Below are 12,241 nucleotides of genomic sequence, written 5' to 3' on the forward strand. Positions count from 1 at the left end.
ACAGCAGGTCACAAGGTTATGGGTTAACCCAAGTAGGAAAATTAACTTAGCTTAGGAGGACCTTATGCATTTGAAAACTTGAAATGGGACATTCTGCATAATGAGTACTTTTACTATTGGTCCTTTAAATACATTTTGATTCCAATACTTTTGTACTTTTACTCAAGTAGCCTATATTTTGAATTCCAGACTTTTTACTTGTAACAGAGTTTGATGCAGCACTGCCCCCAAGCGGTTAGAAGTATGATAAGAGATACCACTATTGATTGATTTAATACTTTATTAGAATCGTTTGCATAGGAAAAGCACAGCACAGTTCAGTTCAGATACAATGTCAACTAAAGGATTTTAACCCCAAGAAAGTGCGATAGCTTGTTTTCATTGGGGTCCTTTTGTACTCAATTCATAGACATAAATAAACGACATGCAGACAAACACAGAACTACGAAAAATCATGTCAACCGTAAGAAATCAGAATCAGGAATATCAAAATAAATGTTTTCCCCCAGTAGGATACTCTATTTAGTGCACCTTTAACTCCACTGTTATTTGAACATTTAGTTACTATAGTTACTTTGTAGTGTAGATAAATATTGTTATAAACATACATTAACCACTTCAGTCCTGCTTCAGCTATTTTAAAATAGCCGATCTACGAGCTCACAACGTGTCAAATCTAGTATCTACTATTTTCAAATTATAAAAAAGAAAGTGGGCGGAAATGTTAAATACACCTTAGCCCACATTGGTTGCAAGGTACTTCCGCTTGCTCCAACGAGCCAATGGAATGCCTCGAGCTCCATGTTTTGAACCGATAGTTGCTTTTAACCGTCAGGGCGGGTGTTACATGAGGTCAGAGCTCCTGCAGAGTCCAGACAGAGAAGAGCCCAGTGGTTTATTTAACGCCTGAGATAAACAGCGTGCGTGTTTGCATTGTCTTCGAAATTACAGCATCGAATATCGGATAAAAAATGGATTTGGACTCCATGAAGTATGCGGAGCTGCGAAGTCTCGCAAAAGAACTCGGAATCAAGGCCAACAAGATGAAGGTAACGACAATGCAATCACTTGAAACATGCTTGAAAAGTAAAGTCTCTCGTTGATAAAGCTATTGTTCCTACTTCCTATACTTTAGAGTTGTGTTTGTTAACCGTTTCACCCGAGTCAAAAGGACGACCAAATGAAAACTTTAGTTACTAGTTACTTGCTCAAGTAGCCTACATTTTGAATTCCGGACTTTTACTTATAACGAAATGCAGTATTTGCGTGAGTCTTGCAGCTCTGATACTTTTACTCAAGTAAAACATCGGAGTACTACTTTTTCCACAACGGTGTAGATCATAGAGTATATAGGTGTAGATGCATATTCAGATAGTTCGACGTCACATTCGTCCGACGCAGATGAATGCTAACCTGCTGAAATGCCAACCTGACGACGCTGTCAGGTTAGCTGTTGCTAACCTGGTGAATGCTACCATGCCTAAACAAACCGACCCTTACGTCGGCAAAACTGCCTAAATCTAACTACCGGTATAACCCTTAGTCGAACTAATGGCATGTCGATATATAATTTTTCATTTCATTTATTCTTTTATGTCTTAAACAGGCGGAGAAGCTGCTTATCGCCATCAAACGGCATTACCGACAACAAGAGGAGAGCGTCCAGGTACGTTACGTTTCGGCAAAGTAACGGTTTCTCATGATAATTGTTAATTTATTCTTCTGGTCTTGTTAACCACAGCTGGGTATTTTATTTCCATGTTTCAGGGAAATGAGGGCGACAATGTGGACCCTCAAGTGGACATAAATGAAAGCCAACTTCTTGTTCAAGATGATAACACAGTAATGCATGAACCAGTCTTCAACCCTCAATCATTTGTGACCAAACGTGGAAAGAAATCCAAGAGAAACATCTCTGAGGTAGAACTGCCATCTACAGTATCCAAGGTATAGTCTATTTTATAGCATTGCCTGTTGTCCCCTAACTATGGTTGTCCCTCTGAAGTAAATGGCCACATGAGTGCAAAGATGGTAGAGATTCTAGAGAACACACTCAGCAGTCAGTAGCACTCATAAGAAAAGGGGTCGGCTTGAGTTAAGAAAAAATGTCAGTGATCTTTGAGCACATATTGCATGTAAGCTTTTACACTGCTGTCTGAAGATGAAGCAAAGCAACAATTTGTCTCATTCTAAAGGAAAATGAAGTTGAAGCTGGTGCCAGGAGTGCCAAAAGGAAGCGGTATTCCTCCACAAGTGGTTCTGGTGCTATTGTCCCCACTGAGATTGGAGTAAACTGCAATGAACAGCCTCATAATGCAGATGAAGTCCTAGCTGATGGTGTGACAGGTCAGTACATATATTTGGAAAAGTGGTGGGCTGTAAAGGTGATGGAAAGCTGTACTACACCATAATGTTTATTATTTTGCTAATATTGTATGGAATAGCTGACAGAAAGGCTCCCAAAACTGATTGCTTAAAGTAGTCATCTCTGCATTCAAAAGTAATTTTTGGGGGTTGTGTATTGCATGTTTCGTGCATAAATGCTTCTGCTTGTACTACTGCTTGCTTGGATAAATTGCCTCTGAAAATAACTTATTTGGATGTAAAGTTAACTTGTAATATTAAATGTATATATTTCATGTGTATGCTAGACAATGGCCCAAAAGCGAGGAAAGCTGGTAAAATCCCACGCCATGAAGGGCTCCTGAATAAGTCTAAGGCCTTGAAGCCGGTTACACCCAGTAAGTTTTATTTAGTCTCACTACAGTTCTATTGGCTTCCTGAAAGTTCTTCCAATCTTTTTATATGGATGCACTGTTTTCTTACTATAGTCCAGTATCTGCCTTAAAGTCCTGTTTGCAATTTGGTGTTAGGGGAGTTTCTCACCTGAACTGAGTCAGTGGGTCCCTAGACATTAAGAATCACAGAGGTGCTCGTCCGCCATAGTGCCAGGAATGGCGCAATGGCCAAATCAAATATGGCTGCCATCGGCTATGATGAAAATCCAACTTTTCTGTTTCTGGGTGTATATGCACATGTAATACCTCTATTTGGACTAATTGTGGTGTGGGGAATTCATTTCTGATATTGTTTTGACCATTTTGGGCGATTTGGACCTCAAAAGGTCATGGTCAAGGTCATTTTGCTATTCCGAAGACCGTGGGCCATAACTTGGCCATTGTTAGGAGTAAAAACAGGTGCAGTAGGTCTAAATCAACTAATGCTGACATGTATAATTCATTTCTGACATTGTTTTGACCATTAAGGATCATCTTGTCTTTGAAATATCAATGTCAGTGCCATTTTTCAAAAACGATTTTGTTCATTACTTGCACTTTTATAGTATTTTGTGTAAGTTTGTTACTATTTTATAGTAAGTTTGTTTTGTTTATAACAAAAGACATACTAGTGAGAAATACAACAAGTAAGCATCCACATTTAACTTTAAATTGGGGTTTAAAATGGGTGTTTAAATGAGCAAATAAGACTATTTACGAATAAAAGTGACAAATAAAATTACACAACAAAATCACACACACAATTAAATAACAATTTCCCTCAAAGTGCACCATATTGGGATTGTGTGCATGCAAGTTAGTATGAGGTGTTTTTACAGGATTGATTTGGCATTGTTCCATGGCAAAATATGATGCACAGAACTCCATCAGTGTCGAGTGTCTTGCTTCAGACATGGCAGGAGTGTACTAAAGTCAAAGTGCTCCTTCCATCCATCAGAGCTTGACATTGACTTTTTGAGGCAGTTGTCCTTTGGACAAGTATATTTCCCATTCACTTGTCCGGAGACAAAAGTCACTTGTCCGGATAAAAATTTCATACATTGAAATAATAACAAAAGGACGGCTAATGACCCCCCTTGCTCCCTCCACTCCATAGTATGGGCACTTGTCCCGGACAACAGGACAAGCCTTTATGTCATGCCCTGTTCCATGTTCCATTGGTTCTAGTCTTTCCTCAGGTTCCTTGGCTGTTCAAGCAGGTGGCAAGAAATGCGCTAGAAAGGTGCCTTGTTGGTCTCAGCAGTTGTACTTCTCTGCTACCAATACTGTGTCTTGTTCTGTCAAGGTCTTTGCCTCTCCAAAGTTTGTTAGACATTGTACTCGGTCAGAAGCCATAACTACATGTTTAATCCTCACCTGGCCCATGCAGTCATCTCCTGTCTCCAAGGCATATGTGCCTTGATCACTGTCTTGGCTATAGTGGTGCTCCAAGATGAGACTGCTTGATGCAGTGCAAGTGAGTCTCACCAGTGCCATACTGCTGCCAGATCTCCTTCATCCCCAGTGCTTGGAAATATGGGGTGTAGTATAGCAGTAATGTGAAGGAGACAACAACTCTCTGGGGTCCGCTCATAGTTCCGACATCCCATTATTCTGACCATTAGGTTAGTGAAGGTTAGGGATAGGCTTAGTTATAATGGAGGCTGTACATGCACCAGGTGTCAGCCTCCTTAATCCTATTCAAGATGTCTGGGATCTCTTCTCCACTAGCGACATCATCAACAGAGACAACAGAGCTGATAATGGTAAATGGACTGCATTTACAGTATATAGCGCTCTTCTCCAAAGCGCTGTACAATGTATTTCACATTCACCCATTAACACACACATTCACACATACATTCACACCAAGAAACCATGCAAGGTGCTCATCGGGAGCAGTTAGGGGTTCAGTGTCTTGCTTAAGCACACTTCGACAAATAAGCAGGAGGAGACATAAATCGACCCTGGAACCTTCAGATTTCAAGGCAGCCGTTCTACCTACATCGCCACAAGCTTGAATGGCCACCATATTCCGAACACACAGCTGGAGAGCTGTTGGTTCACCTCAGACACCCAGAATGTGTAAAGTTGATGAGGGATGGGTGCGTCTATCGACTCTGTTATCTCTGATGATGATGAGTGGCTCCCTGCAAAAGGGGCTGGAGGTGAAGAGATCCCAAAGATTGAACTAGATTGAGGAGGCTGTCACCAAGCTGCTGGTACATGTGGAGTCAACTGGCCCTATTATAACTAAACCTACCCATAACCCTAACCTAATGGAGGGAATAATGGGTCGCCAGGATTATGAGTGGACCCCAGAGAGTTGTCGTAGTGATACTTCCAAGCACTGGGGATTAAGTAGATCTGGTAGCAGTATGGCACTAGGTGTGCAGCGGCACATGCTTCTACAGCATCAAGCAGTCTCTCATCTTGGAGCACCACTAGCCAAGACAGTGATCAGGGGACATTATGCCTTGGAAACTGGAGATGACTGCATGGGCCAGGTGGGGACTAAGCATGCAGCTATGGCTTCTGACCGAATACAATATCTAACAAACTTTGGAGAGGCAAAGACCTTGACAGAACAAGACAGCATTGGTAGCAGAGAAGTACAACTGCTGCCTGAGACCAACAAGGCACCTTTCTAGTGCATGTCTTGCCACCTGCTTGCAACAGCCAAGGAACCTGAGGAAAGACTAGAACCAATGGAACATGGACGGATGCAAGGAACACTTCGACTCTCGAGGATATGGCTGCCTTGCTGAATACATCCTGTAAAAACACATCATACTAACTTGGATGCACACAATCCCAATATGGTGCACTTTGGAAATTGTTATTTAATTTTGTGTGTGCTTTTGTTGTGTGATTTTATTTGTCACTTTTATTCGTAAATAGTCTTATTTGCTCATTTAAACACCCATTTAAAACCCCCCTTTAAAGTTAAATGTGGATGTTTACTTGTTGTATTTCCCACTAGTATGTCTTTTGTTATAAACAAAACAAACTTACTATAAAATAGTAACAAACTTACAAAAAATACTATAAAAGTGCAAGTAATGAACAAAATCGTTTTTAGAAAATGGCATTGACATTGATATTTCAAAGACAAGATGATCCTTAATGGTCAAAACAATGTCAGAAATGAATTATACATGTCAGCATTAGTTGATTTAGACCTACTGCACCTGTTTTTACTCCTAACAATGGCCAAGTTATGGCCCACGGTCTTCGGAATAGCAAAATGACCTTGACCATGACCTTTTGAGGTCCAAATCGCCCAAAATGGTCAAAACAATATCAGAAATGAATTCCCCACACCACAATTAGTCCAAATAGAGGTATTACATGTGCATATACACGCAGAAACAGAAAAGTTGGATTTTCATCATAGCCGATGGCAGCCATATTTGATTTGGCCATTGCGCCATTCCTGGCACTATGGCGGACGAGCACCTCTGTGATTTTTCATGTCTAGGGACCCACTGACTCAGTTCAGGTGAGAAACTCCCCTAACACCAAATTGCAAACAGGACTTTAAGCCAGATACTGTATTACTACCTCTACAACTTTTTTTGTACAGACTTCAAAAAACTGCACGAAGCACATTTCAAAAAGATGGAGTCCATTGACTCCTACGTCCAGAGGAAGCAGAAGCAGATCGAAACTTACAGTAACTCAGTGAAAGACCTTAAGGTAATCAAGTGCATTATTTAAATGACGTGATGGTGGCATTGCTGAAATACCAGTAATCTTGTTTTTGTGCTGGTGTATTTATATTTTTATTTTTTACAGAAGCCAACCCCAGGCCCTGCTTCCTTGTTCAGCCCTGCACCAAGCAAACCAGCTGATGGCAAACGCAGAAATACATCAGCCAGTAAACCTGTGCTTAAGAAACCTTCCCAGAAGGAAGATGCTCTGTTCAGGCCATCAGTCTTGTCCACACGCAGGATCAATGTTAGGTGAGATGAAGTTTTACATCTTCTCCTCTCTGTCATCGTTTGTTTTCCATGGTCTTCTTTCGGGGGAAGACCCAATGATCCTCTCCTGGTCTATGGCTAGCAAAAGAAAACTTGTAATAATAGGCCTAATTGTGAATGTAAAACTCAACATACTGCACATATAATAAAACAACCAAATGTCAATTTGTTGCAGGTTCTCCCAAGCCACACAGGACAATGAACATAAGATGACCTTGGTTAAGACGCCAGCACGTAAGTCGACATCCATCTCCTTGGGCACCCCAGGAAAACGGAACAATAATGGAGGCACGGTCAACCCAGTAAAGACTGCTGATGTCTCGGCTATGAAGACCCCAGGTAACATGCCATACTGTTGAAAATACTACCATTTGTAGGACTTTAAGTTAAATTGTTGTGGGTGCAGGAACTCCAGGTGTAAGACATTTTGATGCTAAATGCTTGTCTGTAATTATTGGCGTAACTCAATCATTGTGACATGATCTCAGAAAATGTTGCCTAAAGTTATTGCAGTCATTACATGTCTAAATCTCATACGACTTGATTGAAACAGCAAGTTGCTGTAAAAAACAATGCACCCTGAGTGTGCTATGTACTCATACTTATTTTTCTGAATTCCAAAGGAACATTTGTATTCATGGGCAATGTAAGTGTAAACACCCCTGGAAACAAGAAGCCATGCTTTGACTTGAAGGAAAGTCTGTCTCGTCCCCTCGCATACAAGCCCCATAAAGGTATGTCTGGCATCTTACAATTCTCACTCTGCTGCTTAAATGACATTAGTGGTTAAATAAATGTCTGATTTGGTTGGTGTATTTTATTTTATAGGGAAACTGAAACCATTTGGAGAAAACGGAGAAAACACAGAAGGAAACATCTCACAATCGCATCAGAAAAAATACAAACAGCACCAGGTGGAAACAAGGTATATATAACAGAGCTTTGAAAAGGGGTTGCTCAAGTAAAATATTAGAAAATGATCAGGGGTGTGCTGGGGATTTTCTAACTAGTGGAGACTAGTGCTATCTGCTATGCCATGTACACACCACGGAGCGATCGCTAATTGAAATAACCTCTTAGGTACAGTATGTAGGCCTATTTAGTAACCCACAATATATAGAATGTTATTCTATTTACTTGCATAATGAGATGCTTCAGTGTTGTCGTGTGCAAATACCTAGCAGACGTCACCTCTGTAAATTTAGTTCATGAATCTATCAGTGACTGTTGATATGCATCCAGCCAGGGTCATCCCTATGTTAATTTGCGCTTTGACACTCGGCAGCTTTTGTAAGCTTAGGTAATAGGGTTGTGAATGGTTGTTTTTGATCGATACACACTCTCACGAGTACCTGTGCATTCGTACATACCCGCAAATTACATTGATCATATTGGTGCCATCGTCTCTGAATGTGAAAGAATATCATCTTTCAACCACAGCTTGTTAATACGTGGTTTATTGTATGATATTTTCTAAGGGATGACAGGAGAGTGAGGCATGTCAAAGACAGGAAACAGAAGAAAGAAGACATTCTTGGAGCCAGGAGGGGCCTTATGTCTTAACCTTGGCAGACAAGTTTTGAAAGGACATTTTAAACCGTTAAAAATCCCCCTTCCCACCCAAAAAAGATCTACAAGGTGGCTTTGTACATTTATTTTTGTAATGTTTTGTGCTCATTTGTTTTATAAATACTCTTGTATACTGTAGATTGTTTGTATTGTTACCATTGTTGTTAAATCTAAAAGTATTTTAGTGGTACTTCTGTTATGGTTATCTTTTGAATGCAGCTTAATAAATGTTTGATTTTATCACTTAAAGTCCCAATATTTTCCAGTGGAGTAACGGATGTACAGATGCCAATATCCTTGTGTACAACTCTTTAAAGTTTATTCAGTTACATTCATGTAAATTTCCATTTTCACATACAGTGGCTTAGCAACAGAACGTGTTCATTGTAGATGGGGGAAGAAATGGTGGTAAAACATTCTAGACAATGTTTTGAAAAACTTGCTAGGAAATTTGGATTTGATTTAATTGGGCTACAGTGATGCTTCTCAGACTTCAGGGTTCCTCTTGTAGACCTCATAGGCAAACTCTTCTGTATGTGCATAATCCTTACAAAGGCCAATGTAATCGATCTCCAGCTGAAATGGGCCATCTGCTTTGTCTCCCAAAGTAAATCCAATTGTGTTTATCTGCAGAATTAAGAAACAAGTGGCTAATTATTTAGTGTTGTATTCACACATGCAGCACTGTTCTGTAGGACTGCACATTATTTTACCGGTGGGTTTAAATTCATGTTTTCCATAGCAAAATGTCTAAAACAAAAACATGGATGGGTTTTTAGCAAAGAATAACAAATTGTTAATGTTATAGCATATTTCATAGATGGTGAACTAATGTTGATGGATGTATTGTTTAAATATTTCTACCACGTTTTTGTTTAATGATGAATGAATCTTACAAAATAAATCTTTCTTTGCTATACTACCTTGTCGAGCCAGAGTGGATGTTGGTCATCTTGTATTCTTCCACGATGTGCCAGGAAGAACTTGGAGAATGGTATCTGCAAGCCAAGAGAATAGGGGATATTTTAATGGTTTTAAGCTTTTTTTTTTTTAGATTGGAAAGCATAGAGAGGGGAGACAACAGGAGTTGGATTAGAACTCGAAACAATTTAGACATTTAGCAGATACTCGAATAGATAAAAGTGCATCAGCTAAACTTAATTTGTAAAATGTAAAGCATGTTCAGTGCACTAACTTGCTGAGCCACCACCAAGGGTTTTGTCAGTTATGAACAGCATGTGAAGATTAGAATTGTATAAACATTTACAGCTGTAAAATGAGTAATGGTAACAGCAGTTGTTTGAGGATTAACCATAAACACTAAGCTAAAGAGAAAAAACGAATGAAATTACTATACAGGTCCCATCTGAAGCCTCAAATGGTGAAGACGTGTTAACTTTAGCTCAACACCTTTTCTCTTCAAGTATACCTTGACGTCTTGCCAGTAGGGTCCTCCTCTGGTATACAAGAAGTAACTGTATACATCATCTTTCTGGTGGGAAAAGTAGCTTTCTGCGGCAATATTGATCATCCATGGGCGGCCGTCACCACGCACTCGTAAATGCAGTGTGTTGAATGTGGTCCAATCATAGTGCTTCTTCCTGTCAAATGAAGCCTAGAAATGGAATATTTTAGGATTAGTTGTACTGAGGTGATGGCAAGCCCCTTTTCCATCAATCAGTCAGTGGTCTGAGTGGTGGAGAGGTTCTTAAAGGAGTAGTTCACCACCAAAATGACTTTTTATCTATTGATTACTCATGCCATGGAGACTTGAGTCCCCATCCGGAATCAATGGGGGTAAATTTACTCAAATCAAACCTTTGTCTACCTTGACAAAAAAATACACAAAAATATTATGGAACTCAAGTCTCCATGGCATGAGAAAAAAAAATGTTTGGGGGTGAACTACTCCTTTAAATACAACTGACACATTAACTAATTCACAGTTAAATTTGACTTAGGTTTCAAAGTGCTATGTTTCTATGTGTTCTAGAGTTATGAACTCTGTGATCTATTCTATACATTCTTTATATTCTGAATGAATTAATGATTTCGGCCGAATTGTCATGTGAAGCTTGACCAATCCTCAAAGTATCCAATCATCAGACCGGGACGGACACTACACACATATTCTGGACATACGGGACAGATAAACCCTGTTCATTCTGGACTGAAATGACCATATATGGACATGAGGTGACAGACATTTTGTTTTTGATAAAAACCTGTTCTTTCTGGACTGAAATGACCATATATGGACATGGGACACACATTTTGTTTTTGATAAAACCTGTTCATTCTGGACTGAAATGACCATATATGGACATGGGACACACAAAGCCACTCCTTGGAAGCGGCTTTCACCGCTTCAAAAACAAGTCTTGAATTTAATCTGGGCAAATCATGAAACCTTCTGGAGAAACATGGACCAACCACAGTCATAATATATGTTAACTAACCATCCTGATTGAAATCGCAAAAGATGAAACGAGCAGTGAACACCACAGTCATAATATATGTTAACTAACCATCCTGATTGAAATCGCAAAAGATGAAACGAGCAGTGAACAGCATCACTGGATACTAACCAGTGATTGCTTGGAGCGCATTGTACAGTATCCACTGTAGCGTGTTTCTCCATCCCTTGGAGGAGCAGAGCACAGAGTCCCATAGAAAAAACAGGTGTTGTTGTTCCTTCCAAGTTTTACGTAGGCTTCACTCTGGCCTCCTATCTCACGGTCTGAGGACACCGTCCACTGCTCCAGGCTCTCTGGTCCTCTGAATTCCCATGATACCAGATTCTGTTCAAGTATATGTTCAGTAAGTGGTTTACCCTCTGGACCGATCCATGGATCCAAAAACTCTTTTTTCAACAGGGTAAAATTCTTCTTTATACCTGCCAAGCCTTTTGCAAAGTCTACTTTGATCTTCCAAGGAGGAGTGGTGTCTTTGGTCTGACCCGGCCTTCTGTATTTGCCCTGAATCATACACCTTGTGGCCACAGACACAGGAGAGATGGACTGGACCAAGACCTGCCTATGGTGCATGGAGGCTAGCAGCCTCACTGGAGGAAGATAAGTAATCCTTGACAGGGACATTTTTACTTGTCACCCAGCAATTTCCTGTAGGGATGAAAGAGAAATTAAACAGTCTGGATTAAACTAAGTTTGCCTTTAAAGTGAGCTTTAATAATTTAATTCAGTGTTCCTGGCAGTTTATCACAGTCATCGGAATGCTATAAACACTATAATTTTCACAATCTGTATTAATCTGTATGTAGTACAGTCTGTATCAAGGCTCTGGTCTGTAGTAAGCCGATGCTGCCCAGTGCCCACTGCAGTTCATGCATGCTGTTGCTGTACCTATTATCAGAGTCCTTTAGTGCATTAACATTTTGCATAGAGGCCCAGTCCATATCATATCTATTACCAGTAGATCATAATGACGTAAGCTAATGCCATGCCCACATATGGAATCCAGGTAGCCTATAACTATGCCGTCTGTAAAGACATACTCTATGACGTCATATTGATGACACCAGGCATATCCCACTCACTCACATGCATTAAGTTCTTACCTATAACTGGACATGGTTTCACTTCATTGCAGCAAGGGAAATGCTGGACCGACAGGAGGCATACTACTACTACGAGTATCCTGTTTTATGGCTTGATGTTTCACAATGTACGCAAAGTGAGCTATTTATTGTACAGTTTATTCACTAAATACAACCTATCTAGCAATAAGTTGTCCTAACATCCACAGATATAAAAACCTTTCTATGTGCAGCATAACATAATCAAGGACACCAATCCAATCCGTCGGCGGAAATGGGCTGCGTTCAGCAGCACACTTTTGGACGGAAGCGCAAATGGCACATATTTAGTACACTTGTCCAACTTTATTTATTGA

The 12,241-nt window shown here is 40.1% G+C and overlaps 2 protein-coding genes across 2 annotated transcripts; one reads left to right on the top strand and one right to left on the bottom strand.

Annotated features, from left to right (window-relative positions):
* The first annotated feature begins 926 nt into the window (after window positions 1-926).
* Window positions 927-8,371, top strand: nusap1 (nucleolar and spindle associated protein 1). Its single transcript, XM_080751020.1, has 11 exons — window positions 927-1,049; window positions 1,607-1,666; window positions 1,768-1,947; window positions 2,196-2,346; window positions 2,652-2,741; window positions 6,364-6,476; window positions 6,576-6,742; window positions 6,936-7,099; window positions 7,384-7,494; window positions 7,589-7,685; window positions 8,239-8,371. Exons 1-11 carry the CDS (start codon window positions 972-974, stop codon window positions 8,321-8,323), a joined length of 1,296 nt encoding a protein of 431 aa, XP_080607146.1. The 5' UTR covers window positions 927-971; the 3' UTR covers window positions 8,324-8,371.
* Window positions 8,372-8,801: 430 nt separating this feature from the next.
* ndufaf1 (NADH:ubiquinone oxidoreductase complex assembly factor 1) lies at window positions 8,802-12,131 on the bottom strand. Its single transcript, XM_080750783.1, has 5 exons — window positions 11,907-12,131; window positions 10,918-11,451; window positions 9,759-9,944; window positions 9,253-9,327; window positions 8,802-8,956 (listed from the first exon to the last, which is right to left on the bottom strand). The coding sequence occupies exons 2-5, from the start codon at window positions 11,425-11,427 to the stop codon at window positions 8,816-8,818; spliced, it is 912 nt and encodes a 303-aa protein (XP_080606909.1). The 5' UTR covers window positions 11,428-11,451; window positions 11,907-12,131; the 3' UTR covers window positions 8,802-8,815.
* Window positions 12,132-12,241: the final 110 nt, after the last annotated feature.

The sequence above is a fragment of the Nannobrachium achirus genome (assembly GCF_963921795.1).
Source record: "Nannobrachium achirus genome assembly, chromosome: 20".
Classification (NCBI taxonomy): domain Eukaryota; kingdom Metazoa; phylum Chordata; class Actinopteri; order Myctophiformes; family Myctophidae; genus Nannobrachium; species Nannobrachium achirus.